At 31.8% G+C, this 15,593-nt stretch overlaps 1 protein-coding gene across 4 annotated transcripts; it reads right to left on the bottom strand.

The window, feature by feature from the left end:
• Positions 1–6: 6 nt before the first annotated feature.
• On the bottom strand, positions 7–13,650 carry LOC141446683 (cAMP-responsive element modulator-like). Of its 4 annotated transcripts, none has more exons than XM_074113341.1 (8): positions 13,493–13,650; positions 11,415–11,670; positions 9,706–9,823; positions 8,757–8,846; positions 8,486–8,626; positions 7,263–7,350; positions 1,065–5,557; positions 7–849 (listed from the first exon to the last, which is right to left on the bottom strand). In XM_074113341.1, exons 2-7 carry the CDS (start codon positions 11,646–11,648, stop codon positions 5,410–5,412), a joined length of 819 nt encoding a protein of 272 aa, XP_073969442.1. In that variant the 5' UTR covers positions 11,649–11,670; positions 13,493–13,650; the 3' UTR covers positions 7–849; positions 1,065–5,409. The 4 variants fall into 4 exon arrangements, with proteins under 4 accessions (XP_073969442.1, XP_073969441.1, XP_073969444.1 ...); XM_074113340.1 differs by lacking the exon at positions 13,493–13,650 and adding an exon at positions 13,303–13,486; XM_074113343.1 differs by lacking the exon at positions 13,493–13,650 and adding an exon at positions 13,303–13,486 and having other exon boundaries at positions 8,486–8,617.
• Between the last annotated feature and the right edge of the window lie 1,943 nt (positions 13,651–15,593).

The following is a 15,593-nucleotide window of genomic DNA, read 5'->3' as shown; positions in this document are numbered from 1 at the left end:
AGGCTATTTACATTTATATCAAATATAGGTTTTATTTTCTATACAAACCAAAAAACCAGTACCATCGTAACATGGTCTTTTTTTTTAATATGCATTTTATTTTTTTGTTTTAAACAGTTTTATTTTTTTAGGAATTTAATTTTGTTTTTCTCCAATAGTTATATTATACATAAAATCTTTTATGTACAAAAAAAAAAAAAATGGCGTGACAAAAAATTTATTGTGTATGTGTTGGGGCGAATTAAAATTTTATAAAAAGAGAATTTTATTATTTTTAACATTCAGTCATGCAAGTTTCTTCGATTTTTTTTTTTTACTTAACTTTATAAATAACATCATATATTTCATTAAAAAAAAAAAAATCTCATTAAAAATATAGTATTTGTTTTTCATTTTAACATTTTGGACAGAAACATGATTTTCATTTATGTCGGTGATTAATAGTATAAATCATAATTGATTGCCTCCTACATTTTTTAACCTTAATGAGGGAGGAACCTAAGAAAACTGTTAACTCAAGGAAACAGTATCAGTAATTTTTTCATTTAAATTATAGTTTAATACTATAATACAAATAGCTTAATAAGATATTAAAAACTAGGAAATTCTTGCTGGACTTAATTACTATAGATTTTATTGTGTTAGAGATGGGCATCTGATAGGAAGATAAAAAAATGTGAATCATATTTTTTCAAGCGATTTTTTCGTAACTACCATTGAGGTGTCGTAAACGGAGAAGGAATAGCACCTATACTACCTTGTATTATCCATTAAATAAAATCCACGACTTACGTAGGACCTGGAACCAAAACCAGTCCCACAATATACAAGCTTTGCGAGTCTCTGATTCTAAGGCTGGAAACATAGTGGAGCGGCGAGCAAAGCGGCGATGATAGCGAAGAGCGAAGCGGCGAAATCAAACACAAGTAATAAACATATGGGACCGCGCATAGTGGCGAGCAAAGCGAAGATAGAGCAACTCTATCTATTTCTAGTTTTTGTTTTTGCCGCTTTCCTCTTCGCTATCATCGCCGCTTTGCCCGCCGCTCCACTATGTTTCCAGCCTAACCCGTACGGCTACCGAGGCACATCCAGCAGGAAGGCATTATATGCGCGGATCTCAGAGACAGGGTAATTGGGTGCCCTAAAATTGATAGGTTTTTGTTTTACATTTTGACAAAAAATGTGAAAGCAAACTTACTTGGCTTCCTTGCTTCGTCAATATCTAAAGTTAAGGTTCCACAATGAAATAGTTAAAATACAAAAAAAAAGGGTTTTAGTTTCAGAAAAAAGATAGGTAATGAAAATGAATTGTTAATTTAAAAAATATGTGGTTTTATTTACCCGATTCTAACCTTTTTTTGGGGACCACAAGATTTCTATCGGTATATTCAATAAAGAAAAATGTTTACTAAATTCTGAAATTCATTCATGCGCTATACAATCACAAAGCAGCTAAAAAGGTTTTCATAGTTCAAACCTTCAATCGTATTCTACCAAGACATTCGATTCCTAATCGTCATTGAACTTAAAAAATAATTTTAATTGCAAATATTCCAGTTGTCAATTGGAGAAAGCTACAACTCGTCAAAAAAAAAGAAGAAATACATTACGAAAACTACAAAAGAAAAATTACGCTGATACAATTTCCTTATTTCAATCATTTACATAGTATATAACCTGACGTAACAAATGGTAACATCTTTTTTCATATTTTAAGTTTAAGCAATTATTTTCGGCATTTTTTGTAAAACTTAATTTCCTCTTTTATCTTTAATTTGCTTATACTTAAATAAAATAAAAAAAGCTCTGGCATTCATTTGTTTTTTTAAATTACAATTCACTTTTTTCTTAATAATTAAGGCACTTGAGTGTGCAACCAAACTACTTTTGTATCTACGAATTTCTGGTTGTTTTTTTTAAAAACTATATTCTCATAATATATTTTTTCCACAAAATAAAATTTAAGAAATTCTAATGTTTTTTAAACTAAACTTGGTAAAATATATAACAAAGTATTCCTTTTTCGTAAGGATAAGGAAAAAAGCAACACAGACATTGGCCCTTAAAAAAAAGAAGAACTAATTAAAAAATTAAGTTATACACCTACGACTTGAAGAAATTCCTTTCTTTCTCTCTTTCTCTTTCTTTAAACAAATATACACAATATAAATTTGCACAAAATAGAATTGATAACCTAAAAAAAGTTACTTTTAAATATATACAAACATTTACATAAAAATAAAAAGAAACAATGGGGGTAAATATTGTCGAGGTTAACATAATAAAAACTAAGCAATGCTACCATCACAATTATATAACTTTCGTCAACCCCCCCAACCTATTTTTTTTTTTCAAACTCGAGGTAGCTCTAAAATAATAATTCCCACGTGGTAACTAAATTTTCACTTAACATATTTGTATTTTATTTAATTTTTTTTTAATAATATAGGAATTATTTATAATAACCATAAAAAAAGAAAAAAAAAAAATGAGATTACTACTATATCTACGTCTAAGCTATTTAGGTTCGTGTGAGCCGGCATCCCTTCTTTTTTTTTTAAATATTCAACATTTAAACAATAAAAAGTACAATATTAAGTACGATATAAGAGAAATTTGTACATCTACATTTATTACATTAAAAAATACGCTGTTTTAGTAGATTTAAAAATTATTTAAGAGCATTTAAAACAAAAAAAGTTAATTTCAAGTAATTAATTGTAGAAATGATCAACACTGTTTTTAAAGCCTTCTGGGTAGTACATTTAAAGGTTAATTCACACCCTTGGAATGACGACTTATGTTCATAAATAATACACAATTCACCTCTTTAAGCTAAACATGGAGTAAAGCCCAAATTTTTCTCCAATCGTTTCTTTAACCAGAGCAAAAAGTTTTTTTTTAACGAAGAAAGATAGTAACATTTGATATTATTAAGAAGCAACCTCTCTGACAATCCTTCCTCCATTTGGTACTAGCGAACAAAAAGAGGTGCCGTGTAGTTTCCCTAAGGGCAATTGGTACAGGACAGGCTGTTAAAACTCTGAGCAGCACACTAGGCATTGAGAGGCAGGGTTTCCCTAAATTCTGGCTCCCCTGAACTGAAATTTTCCATGACATGGTAATGATAGCATGGGATAATAGAAGCTTTGTTAAAAATTCATTCTCTTATGGAGTACACTTATCTTAAGAAATCGTTGTTGGAGAAAAAAATGGTTTACAATCTTTAAATTAAACCCTTTTTAAGTGTAAAGTACATCATCGCAAGTTTATTACTACCAAAGTACTTCCCATCTTTTCTAACTTTAAAATAGAAATTACGGATCAAGTAATAAAGTAAATTTTAAAAACTAGAACTACCCAGAATACAATTTTGCAAATCATTTACGTCTAGAAACAATTTTTACTAGTAAAACCGCATTTGGTGGACCTAGCTGGTATCTTGTTTCCCATTACATTCTATGACCACGGAAAAAAATTGCAGAAGTTGTATTGATCATTAAGTATGTGTAACTACAACTTAGAACATGAATATAAATAGTTACTGTATCAAAAGTATCTATGTTTTTGCTCTGGAATATTTTTGTTATTCGTAAAGTTTCGCTGTAAAATTTCTACAACAAAACAATTTTAACTTCTACTCTTTTGTATATTTTAGTTTTTTTTTTAATAAAAAAGTAGTGCAAATCTAATCAAATAATTTCTAAACATAATTTGCAACATTATTTATTTTTTTAATCTTTGAACTCTTCTAAATTCAAATCAGCGCTCACAAACTTGTTTGTTGCGCACGTAAGCCCACCTAGAGCTAAATAAGCTTAGACAAACTTAAAAGACAAAAAACAAAAACCCACAAGAAGTTTGATAATAAAGGAGAAGAAAATATTGACGAGTAAAACTGAAAAATTATTAAAATTTGCTGCTAATATCAATACATTTCCAAAATTTTCATTGATCTTCAAAAGTATTGCTAGTGTGGTAACGGTGTGCGAAAGAATGGACCAAACACATGGGATTCCTCCTCTGGAATGTAATAAGAGCTAGCGATCTGCTTCTAAGGTTAGATAACGCGGATAGAAACAAGATATCTATGAAACTAGTGTAAGATTTCTTAAATGTTCTTGAAAGGGTTATATATTTCAAAACACGGGTTTAGCAAAACTAAATTTCTAAATAAACATAGTTTAATGCAAAGAAAAAGGAAAATTAAAAACCCCAAGCTTCCCAGGACAGATTTAAAAGAGAAGACCTCTTCTGATGAATAATATGCAGTTGTTAGAGATGGCTTTCTTTATAGGAACTGCAATTCAGGAGAGAGCCACACATCAATGGGACAGTTAGATCAAAAGTACCAACTCACTAACTACAGAATTAGGTGTCGCTGATGGAGGCGATAGAAGCAATACTTTACAGTTCACATTTTGTAAAAGAAATAAAAACTACACGCGGGATTAAAAGTGAGTTAGTATTTCGTTTATATGATAATTATTTTTTTTAAATTATTATTTATTTGTCATTGTATTTAAATTTTAGTTTTTATTGTTAACCTTCTCAGTAAAATTTAATTTTAAATATCTACTAATAATTGTGACTAACTGTTTAGATTTGGTTAAGATTTGGAGACGTCAAGATGTTTATTATAAAAAAAATAATAATTTTTCCCTAAAAACATTTTTAAATGTTTAGCAAAAGTTCCAGGATGTCAAGTAAGGTCGACTAGCCAGAACTATCTAGCAAAATATTTGGAACACAAACGAAAAACATAAATTCCGTCTGCATTTTGCTATTTACTGAGTACTCTTGAACTTCAAACAAATAGGGGATCTGTTTTGATCTGAGTATGACATTGACCGGAACACTTTAAAGTAATAAAAAATAAAAAAAAATCTCAAACAATTGAATAAGAAAAATACATCATAATGGAAGTAGCAGTGAGTGATGGTATCATTCGCAATCGATCGATCGAATATATCGATCGATATATTGTTTTTAACGCAAATTGGTAAGGGCTAACATCAAACAGCCGGTTCAGCTTAGGGAAGTAGAACTATCGCCATGTTTAGTTTCAATATCATAACACACCATTACCACACACTTTTTTTAAAAAAAAACAAGAAATGTAGCATTACAATTAACTATTACATAATTTAAGAACATAGCAGCCAATGATCGAAAAGAAAAAACAAAAAATCAGTTATAAAAGATTTAAGTGGTACGTGTGTTTTGTTAGTAACGTTGGATTGGTGCTTATGCGCAGGTGCATACTACTTACAAATACATATAAAAGAGTCCCCTCTCTTTGATTATACAGACTTTTTCACCAAAAACTTTTAGTTTTTTTTTAAATTAGTATACACTATTTACAATTATTAATAAATTATACATATATATATAAAAAGTCAATCACTATTCCGCTTTTTGTTGACAATAAAGTTCTTTCAAAGATTTCAATTCTTCTATTAGCGCTTTATTTTGATTCTCCAAGACTGCTACTCTATTTTCAAGGCATTTTATATATTCTTTCTTTTTCCTCCTACATTCTCTGGCAGCTTCCCTGTCAAAGGACCAAGAAACATCACGTTAAAATTACAATCTTTTCAAAAAAAAGAGGCTAAAAAAATTTGGGCGGACCATAAAAACTAGTACATGTAAAATGATTTACTTATATTGAGAGAAATGAAGTGGAATAACTTGGTACATTCGAAAGACTAATCATTGCAAAAAGTAAATAATGGATGTAGGTGAAAAAGATTGTAAATAAAAAGAAAAAAAAAAAAGTTTATAGAAATATTTTCATTGATTTAATGACGAGCAGAAAAATATTCTAACAAATGTGAATGTTTTAATATAAAAAAATATCCGGACGCACGGTTTTACAGTGTTTCCTCGTAATAACACTTTTTTGAAATAGATGAACCTATTCTCCAGCAGCTGACCCTTAGATTTTCTCTTCCTAGGAGCTTCTTACAGCTCACTGTCCGGTGATGGACAGTGTTGTCTGTAACGAGAGAACACTGTCCGGAGGCCGGCAGTGCACTGGAAAAAGCTCCGGGCGCTAATGACCTCAGCTGTTGATGCGCAAAAAAAAAAAAAAAAAAAATGAACCTATTCTTCATTGATCGCAATTGCCATGTCTTTTTGTTTCAACTAATAGATAGATAAAAAATGTTTATTTCACATACAAAATATATAGATTGGAGTGCCAGTTAAGTACTATAACCTCCTGACATAGTTTCTGTACAAACAAATGAAATGAAATTAAATTATATACTAAGGGGAAAAACAATGAAAAACCCCCCAGCTTATAAGAAAGATTTCAATTCAGGGAGTCCCTAATTCTCCTGTGCCTGTGCACCGTGTCCACATTATAGTCCCCTATTAGTCTGCAGAGGTGGTTGTTGACTTGATGCACAACTTACTGAAGAAACCTGTAGCGAGGTACTTTATGTACTGTTCTACATAGTCCATGTTGGTGCTGAGAGTGTAAATCTATAATACGGTCTGTAGCGGGGGGAAGTTGTTGCAAGTCTGAGGAATTTATTTTGGATTATTTGCAGCAAGTTTCAAATAATCTCTTTCAGAAATCTTTCAGTTTATCTATGAAACCCGGTTACTCATTACTTGGATCGTTATAGAGCAGGGATGGGCAAAGTGCGGCCCGCGGCACAAAACGGCAAATAATAAAAAACTTAAATCATAAAATATTTCAAATTTTATGTTAATAAAGTTTGGTAATTTTCGCTAGTAGACAATTATTGTCTCAGCGTTCAAATCTTATATTAGTAATCCGCGCTCTTTCTTTGTATGATCACTCGACTTTTAGTACGCCATTTTTACACCGACACAAAGCGTGTTCTCGCCGTCAAAGCTACGGATTTTTGCTTCTTCTCTAGTTATTTATTTTATAGTGATATATAAAAAAAAACCAATACCGCTATGTGGCCCTTTACAGTAAAAGATTGCCCACCCCTGTTATAGAGCATCATCATTCCTTCATTAGCAATTCTATTCTTCGGATCGTAATCCTGTTTTTCATTTCTAAATTTTTTCCTTCTCTTTGTTTTAAATTTTATTCATCAAATTATTTCAGAAAGTTGTCATAATAGATTGAAGTACCCACATACCCATATCTTAAAAGTCTCTCACAAAAGGCTATTTTTTCCCCCCAGAAAAATCAGTTTTATTACTAACTTGCAATCGCAACAATGAGCCCTTAACAATATATATTGTTTAAAACAGATTGTAATCAATTTGAATACCTGTTCTTAAGAAGTCTCATTTCCCTTTTCCTTGCCTGATCTTCAGCAATAATGGTCTGACCACCAATGCTTGCATTCTGGGTAACAACTACGGGAAAAATATCAAGACTTTAATTGCAATATTTCCTAGTTTACATTCTATGTAATAAAATATTTAACTAATATAATTTTCCAATCTCGCATCAGATGCATGCAAGTAAAAAAAACAGCTTAGGTAGAAGACAACCTGAACTAGTAGATGTAGAGAGGATAAGAAAATTCGAGTTCAACAACACTATTATTCTGAAAGAGACGTTTTGGCTCGTTTGTATACTTAAGTTTTGCAATAACTATTCATTCTGGTGGTGTACAATAGGATGTCTGGGGAGGTGAACCCTTACTCTCGCTTACAGTAGAAGGCAGTAAGTAATAACAGACAAAAATTTTAATTACAAGGTAAACTATCAGTAAAGTAATCGCCTATTTTTTGAAGGCGGGGCTTAAGTCCTACTATCAATTAGTTATCATACGAAATTGCTGTGTGACAAGGAGCGTTATCGTGATGCAACACCCACTTGTTCTTGATGTTTGGTCTCACAAGAATGACTTTTTTTCGAAGTTTTTCAAGAACCTCTCGGTAAAAGTGTTGATTGACCGTTTCACCTTGAGGTAGAAACTCTTTGTGGACGATTCCGTGGATATCGAAAAAACAAATCAGCATGCTCCTTGTCTCAACAGCAATTTCAATAAACCAGAGTTTTTGGGCCAGTAAAAACATTCCTGTGGCTCCTCAGCCTCCTTATTCGCGCTGACTTCGAGTCCTTGTGACTTTTTTCTCTTCCCGAAGGTTGAAAAATCACCTCAAGGGAACTCACTTTGGGACAGTCGAAAACATTCAAACGGCTGTAACCGTCCAGTTGAAGGCTATTCCAGTAACGAAGTTCGAGCACTACTATGAGGAGTGGAAGAAACGTCCCCAGCGCTGTGTGGCTTCAGAAGGAAGTTTTTTTGAAGGTGACAATATAGAATTGTAATTCTTTTTGAATAATTTTTTTTTTTTAAAAAATCAGTCTCTTTACTTAATTTACAGACCTCGTACTTTACTATCTTTTCTAACAAATCAAATGTAACTACACGCGGGATTTCCTGCTTACGAATCCACACTTATTATAAACCACTACTATTATAAACCAACATCCGCCCCGTACTATTAAATAAATAAATAAAGTAATCTCGATGCTTACCTATTTCGCCGGGAACATAAAACTCATCTTGACCCTGGGTGTACTGTACAATGGTGCCACCTGCAGTAGTGGAGTTAGTCATTGTTAACGTATGTATACCTTCTCCTTGGCTCGTTAACTGCAGCGTTCCAGCTGGGATCACTTAAAATAGTTATTGATCAATCATTAAAAAAAAACAAAAATATAAATAACACAAAGACCTATACGAGAGAAACCATTGAAAATATATTAACTTTCCATTAAGTAATCCTTGAAAAACTTCGAAACTCACCTGTTTGGTAATGCGTAGGAAGCGAGTGCGAAGACAGTTCACTATCTAAATTTGAGTCACAATCTGAACCCGAAGATTCAACTTTAGTTCCTGTAAGAAGAAAAAAAAACATGAATAAAAACCAAAATTTAATTTAATGTACTCAAAATAATTATAGAATAAATATAAATATTATAATAGATAAAAATATAATTAATAATATGAATAGAACAAAAAATCAGATGAATTTTGGGTGAAAAAAAGGTGATCAAACAACTGTACAAATATTGACTAATGTTATAAATAGTCAATTGAAATGTATAAAATGTTAAAAGGTGAGCCTTGTTACTTTGCTGGTATAAATTTTAAAATATAACATTTGAAATATATGTTGAGCTATATGATGCTTATAAAATCATGTAGGTACAATATTCTAGCTATCAAGCTGGGCAAGTTTTTCGATCTAAAACTTAGTATGAATTGGACCAATCAAAGAAGCCACAATGGCCGAGCGGTCAGAGACTTTAAGATTAATTGTGGTGCGATTCCAGGTGTAGGCCTTGGATTTTATCTTATTGTTAATAATAAGAATTTATAGAGATGTATATTAACTATCCATCTCCAGCAACAACACCTATCCGGTAATTGGACGAAAAGCTCGCCTGAAAAAAGTAGGTTTTAATTTTATTTTTTACTTAATTGAATCAAAATAGAAAGATGGTAAATTTGCCGTGACAAAAAATGAAAAAGGGGGAGTGGTTTATAGATGACAGCTTCTAGGGATGCTGGACTAAACTTGCCATTTCGGAGCAACCTTAGAACCCAAGAACGAGTTGCATGAGAGAAGGCCTGACAGACTGATACTCAGGTAAATATAATTGTAACGTGGCTGAACAAAACAGAGAACGGAAACCACAACATAACAATAAATATATTCAAATATAAGAATAAAATTTGAAATATATTCTACCTCCAAGATCGTTAAGTATCTTCCTATATGAAGGTCTCCTGGAAAGAATGTCTCTTCTTTTCTTTGTGGTTGCGTCTTCTTCGTTTGAAAGACTATCGTCACTACCCGCTTCTACTACCTGCAATTTTTGTTATAAGTTAAAAAAAAAAGAAGAGAATTAGCTACTTTATTAGAGATGACTCAGAAACCTATTCTTTTAGGAAGGTAGTCCCCCAAGAGGTGGAATAGTCATACTTTCGTCCAGGGAAGCTGGAAGATTGATGTGGACAGTGCTGGTGAAAAGGAAGTATAATATGGAATAATGTACAAAGGGAACGAAAACCATCCCAAAAAGAGCTTTTGTACTTCTTACATAAAAATTAAGATTTAATCCTGGCAATTGGATAAATTTTTTAAAATAAATTACATAATTTTGGCGTATCATGCCGTAAAAAGAAGCTGCATCGTAAAAGTAAAGTTTCACCCAGGTAAGGTTCCTGAGAAACGAAGCTGAAATAACCGAAACAAATATAAGCATTAATTAACAAGCTTCATTGCAAAAAAAAAACTCTTTCTCCTACTGTAAGATTTGTTCGGACGGCCTAAGAATCTCAGTTAGCGCCAATCGTGATGGACCTTTATGGCTCAGAAGGCTACCTTTTCGGTTCTTATGGCAGGTCTTAAACGACACAATAAGCACTTGAATGTCATAAAAAATTTGAGCTAATTTAATAAAGAAATCACATTGGAATTAAAAAAAAAAAAAAAATACTACCTCGTTTTAGTGACATCTTCTAAAGAAACATCAAGAAAATAATACTGTTTGTGGCCTCTTAAAGATGTGATTCAAACCATCATCAATCGCAAACATTAGCTGCGACTAGTAAGATGACATTCTCAAGCACTGGGGACGGGGACTTGGTGGTGCAATGAATCGGCAAACTAAGTTCACAAAAGAGACTATTTTTATCATCTGATTTCTCTACAAACGCAAGATCCCCTACACAGGAGATTTATAGAACAGCGTTAGACAACACTTTATAGCCCCAAAGTATACTGCCAGTTAGGCAGAATAAGTGAGCTGTAGAATCCGCAATGTTCTATGTGTTGATACATACGCCAACTGGTATTTTGCGCCGGAATGGCGAAAAGGACTTGATCCTCTAACTATGAGTGGGAAAGTGTCAATTCCATGCTATGCCGCACGTTACTTGGCTACGAGATGGTCAAGTACCTGAGATATCCAATGAAATGAGCCTTGGAAAAAATGAATTATCTTTCATTCATTAGAAAATTGTGCGGTATACATAAAATTACTGAAGTAAATGAATATTTCTTCAACGCGCTCGCATTGTGGGCTCTGTTTTTTACCCGCCCTGTTCTAAACCAGATTAGGCTTTTCTATTGGGAAATTGTTAGGGTCAAAGAGGTTTCACATTCCTCTCGACAGGCAAATGATCACAACTTTTATCATTCTGACAATTTTAAATTTTTTCCTCATACAGAGTGATTCATCAGGTTTGTACGGTGAATTCGACATTCCCTTGAAAAGTTTTCGCTAAATCGCACTGATAAGTAACACATATTAGACAGTTTGTCACAGTAGAGACAACAAATATCTTGAGTTTAAATAATAACTTTCAGAACATTCTTGTATACAATTCACATTATGGACCATGGTAATAAAAAAAAATAAAAAATGGTAATCTTATTGAAAGTAATCAACTTACAACTTGCAATGTTTGCAATTGTCCTTGTGGAGTTTGTATAACTGAATTTGGTTTTGAAACAAGTATAACATTGCCCTTTGTCAAAACTGGAGGTATAGATGTTTGAGCACTTTGTATGACACTCTGTTGATTAGCTTGGATCACCGACTGGACGGAAGTGACCGCAATAGGTCCCGTGGCCAGTGGATCTGTAGCGCTTCCGTTAGTTCCGTTCTCTTCTACCATACCGTCCATTAGTAACTACCCTACGCTGTATCTGTGACAAAAAATGATTATGATTTAATAAAGCTACCCGTTTTTAGGGTGATTTATCAATACCTTAGAATATTTTCTTTACTAGTCCTTATAGACGAAATGTAAATACAAATGTAAATGTCAAAGAATCACGATCACCTGAAGAACAGACTAACAACACTCGCATAGCCTGCAGAGTCAACTATTTCCACAGGTAGAGAGTAAAAATACAGTGGTAAAAATCCACTTATTCATTCTAAAAGTTCTACTGTAACTTGATGTTTCAATGCAAAATGAAATGTGTTAAATCATGCAAACTTGTTCATTAAAATCCAAAAAAGTTCCATAGTATAGAACTATGTACTTCAAAAACTACGATTACTAAGGGTATTATGTAGATTCTGAGTTGTTATTCGCGTAATAAGGAGGTTGAATACCTAAGGAAGCACTAAGAGTCTCGAAGAAGTGACTAGTCTACTTCCCACCACTTGAATTGAAAGCAAAAAAAAAAATTAAAACATTTAAAAAGTTAACGATTAATACTTAGTATCCCTTAACAAGAGATTTAAACACACATAATTTAACAATTAATTGCAAACCTTAAAATTTTTACAACAAAAAGAAAAATTCATCAGTGTTTAATTTGAGAAAAGTTCTACACGAGTGGGACAAGAATCATCAAATACTTTGATATGTATTCACTTTTCTTAGGGCATAAACGACTCAAAAACGAATAAAGATAATTATGGCAAGCAAATATTATTAGATATACTTTTTATAAAAATAAATTCTTGTATTAAGAACTCCTATCTCAATAAATATGATAAGGTATTAATTTGAACAAGATATGCATTTTAGAAAAAAAAAAAATTCAAAACTATCTCTCTTGAAACTTTATTAAACCATAAGAGCTCATTTACCAAGTTGTCATTAGTTAAAACTTAGGAGGGTTAAGTTAAATTTTCCCAAACATACCAGAATAAATCAAAAAATTAAACGAGGCAGCCAGAAAGGGTCGAGAACTTGATAACCTTGGACAACGTCTCACTTATCACAAGTTAGCCTGAAAACTCTTACGTTTCCTAATCTCTACACTTGTGTGCGCGGTCAAAACTATTTAATAATAAAAACTATTATTTGAAATTAATTACTTTGAAAGAATCATTCAATTATAATAAGACTAAAATTTTAAAACTTGAAAGTCCTTATCTAAAAAAAGAGAGTAAAAGATAAAATTAACAAAACGATTATTAACACTCAACTTTTTTTCAAACAGAACACTAATTTAATCTAACACTAATTTGTTGACAATTCATCAAATGAGCTAATATTGCGTAACAATGAGCTTATAGTTAAAAAAAGAGTGATAAAGTTTTAATTGAATATACTTTTTATTTAAAAAAAAAAAAATAAATAAATAATGCTTATTTTTATGGATGTTAAGGAAAAATAGACTAAGATGATATAACCTATAAGTGGCAAGGTCAACTCGCGTAATCATTAGCCAAAGCAGTTACACTTAGAAACACTTATTATTCCATCAGATGTACACACAAAAAGTTGCAATGACATTATTAAGTTTTCCGATTTCATTTATTAAGTATAATAAATACTATTTAATGATAAACAAGGCGGCCATGATTCTTTTTTTTACCTTGTATTGGATCCAAAATCCGTAGCACATTTCAGTAGGTTAGTTTCTAAATAATTTTTCACGAACAAAACAATTATACAAAGAGAAGACGAATGAATGAGGTAAGAGATAATATAGAATGGGGTAGGAGCGCGGGTCGGCGGTCAGAGAAGTGTGTCCATCGGTATTTTACCATCATCTGAATACTTACCAGTTACGTATACCTCGTCACAAGGTTTTCTGCAAGCGGACTGGGTAACAGCGCAAATACGTAGCAGCCACGTCAAACCTAGTAATGACTTCGTCATGAAAAGGGTGGGAACCTCCACTGAAAAGTAGTGGGGGGAGAATGCGCAAAACTTATTTGAAGCTTAATCATACTTGCTCAAATAGTAGCTAATAAATTCATATTATGTATTCTTAATCAGTTTAATTTCAATTTTAGATTAACAAGTTATATAACTTCTCTATATAATAAATGATCTGAACTTCGCGGTTTCCACTTTTACTTGGGCCAAATTAACTTACTACTTTTTAGAAATAAACTGTCACCTGAAAGTAGAATTTGGAAATCTTTTTACCCTAATATTTTACTTATTTTATTTTAATACAATTTTATCCCCTCAAAAAAAAAAATCGGCAAACAAGGAAAAGAACTGCTTCGTAATTTATTGTTAGGGAAATAGGCTGACGTCATCGATTGACGTCATTCTCCCCACTTTAGAAGCTGACGTAATCCAAAAAACATCCATCGCATTACCTGTGGCTCTTTTAAAATTTTAACTCAACATTAAATTAAATAATAACCTTTCGAGTTTATTACCCCAAAAAGGGTTATAAATACTTTCTTTTAACGCAGTTGACGTAAACAAATTTTCTTAAAACTTAAAATTTCATAAATCATATTTATTCTGTGAAGTGCGACTAAATTTCTTCAAATTTTGACTTAAAACACTTTAATTTTTACCTGTTAATATAAGCTCAATAAACGCACGTTATGCAGAAACATTATAGGTTCCTTTAAAGTGAAGCTTAACGCACCACCTCCCCAGAACAGCTTTTCACCGTTTCCAAAAGGAATTTCGTTGCGTACATGATAAAATTTACAGTTATACTTGTAAGCAATAAGCATGAGTCATTTAAAGAAAATCGATCGAGCCATTTTCTTAAATATATCAAAAAACTAAAACTTTTTTGTTTGTTTTTTAAATAGCAGCACTTCAGCAACATTGTTTTAGGCCAAAAGCTAATTGTCACGATCACTGATAGCACCTAAAACAAATATAAAGTAGAAATTTCTCATTATTTAAAATTTTTTGAGTTATGATGAATACACATATTGACGGCTGGCTAAATTTAGAAAGTTTAGAAAAAAAAACGCGAAAGTATTGTTCTTTACTCCTCCTCTTTCATTCTGGGAATTTTAACAAATATTTGGTTCTGATCAGAACGGGTGTCAGAACCGTGCACCAAATGACAAAACGTCACATTTTTGAGGAGAGCTCAAATTTTATTATCCTCCTAGGTAAAAATGCTGACCTACGTAATATCTACGATGATTATGGCAAACTATTTCGCAAAAAAAATCTCTGAGAAAATTCTAATAAATGAGACTTGCCTGATTTTCCTCAAAAAATTAAATTTGATTTATAAATTTAATTCTAATTATTATTATGTTGATGGTGAAACCTTTATTTGTACTAAAATGGCATATTTGGGGAAAGCGTAAACATCACCCTTCTCCAAAAGTGTTTTGACAAAAGGTTCGAAAGAACAGTTTTAGATATTCCTTTTGTACATTCAAGTTTAAAGAACATTATTAGATACGTTTTTGAATAAGTGCCGTTTCCGGAGGATCAATTTTTTTCTCTGATGGCACGTTTATGATTTATTGGTTTTGTAAGTTTATTTTATTTTATATTATGCTTATTCATCAAGTTAACTTTTGGTCTTTATCTACCGAATTCAAATCATCTGCGATCCTTTTTTTTTTTTTTAAATTGATCCCAGAAAACAGATAACAGACGACTAATAAAAACCTTCTTTGTGCTCAAATCAACGCATATTTTTTCAGTGGAAAATCTGTAATGATGGCAATATTTCTTCTTACGAAGTAAGAGAGAAAAATCATGGTTTCCATGAATGTAAAAAAACAAATTAAAATAATATTTTACATATTTTTAAAAAACTTAAATTAATTTTCCTTCCTAACTCATAAAAGATTTGGCAAGAGGTCTTCAAACTGCTTTATAAGTTTATTTTATTTTAAGTTTATTCATCAAGTTCTGTTTTGATCAGTTTCCAAGCCAGCC

Source organism: Rhodnius prolixus, unplaced genomic scaffold (genome assembly GCF_049639745.1).
Source record: "Rhodnius prolixus isolate KJV_2025 unplaced genomic scaffold, Rpr scaffold_7, whole genome shotgun sequence".
Classification (NCBI taxonomy): domain Eukaryota; kingdom Metazoa; phylum Arthropoda; class Insecta; order Hemiptera; family Reduviidae; genus Rhodnius; species Rhodnius prolixus.
Note: the sequence above shows the minus strand (reverse complement) of the source record. Positions and strands in the feature narration are given on the sequence as shown.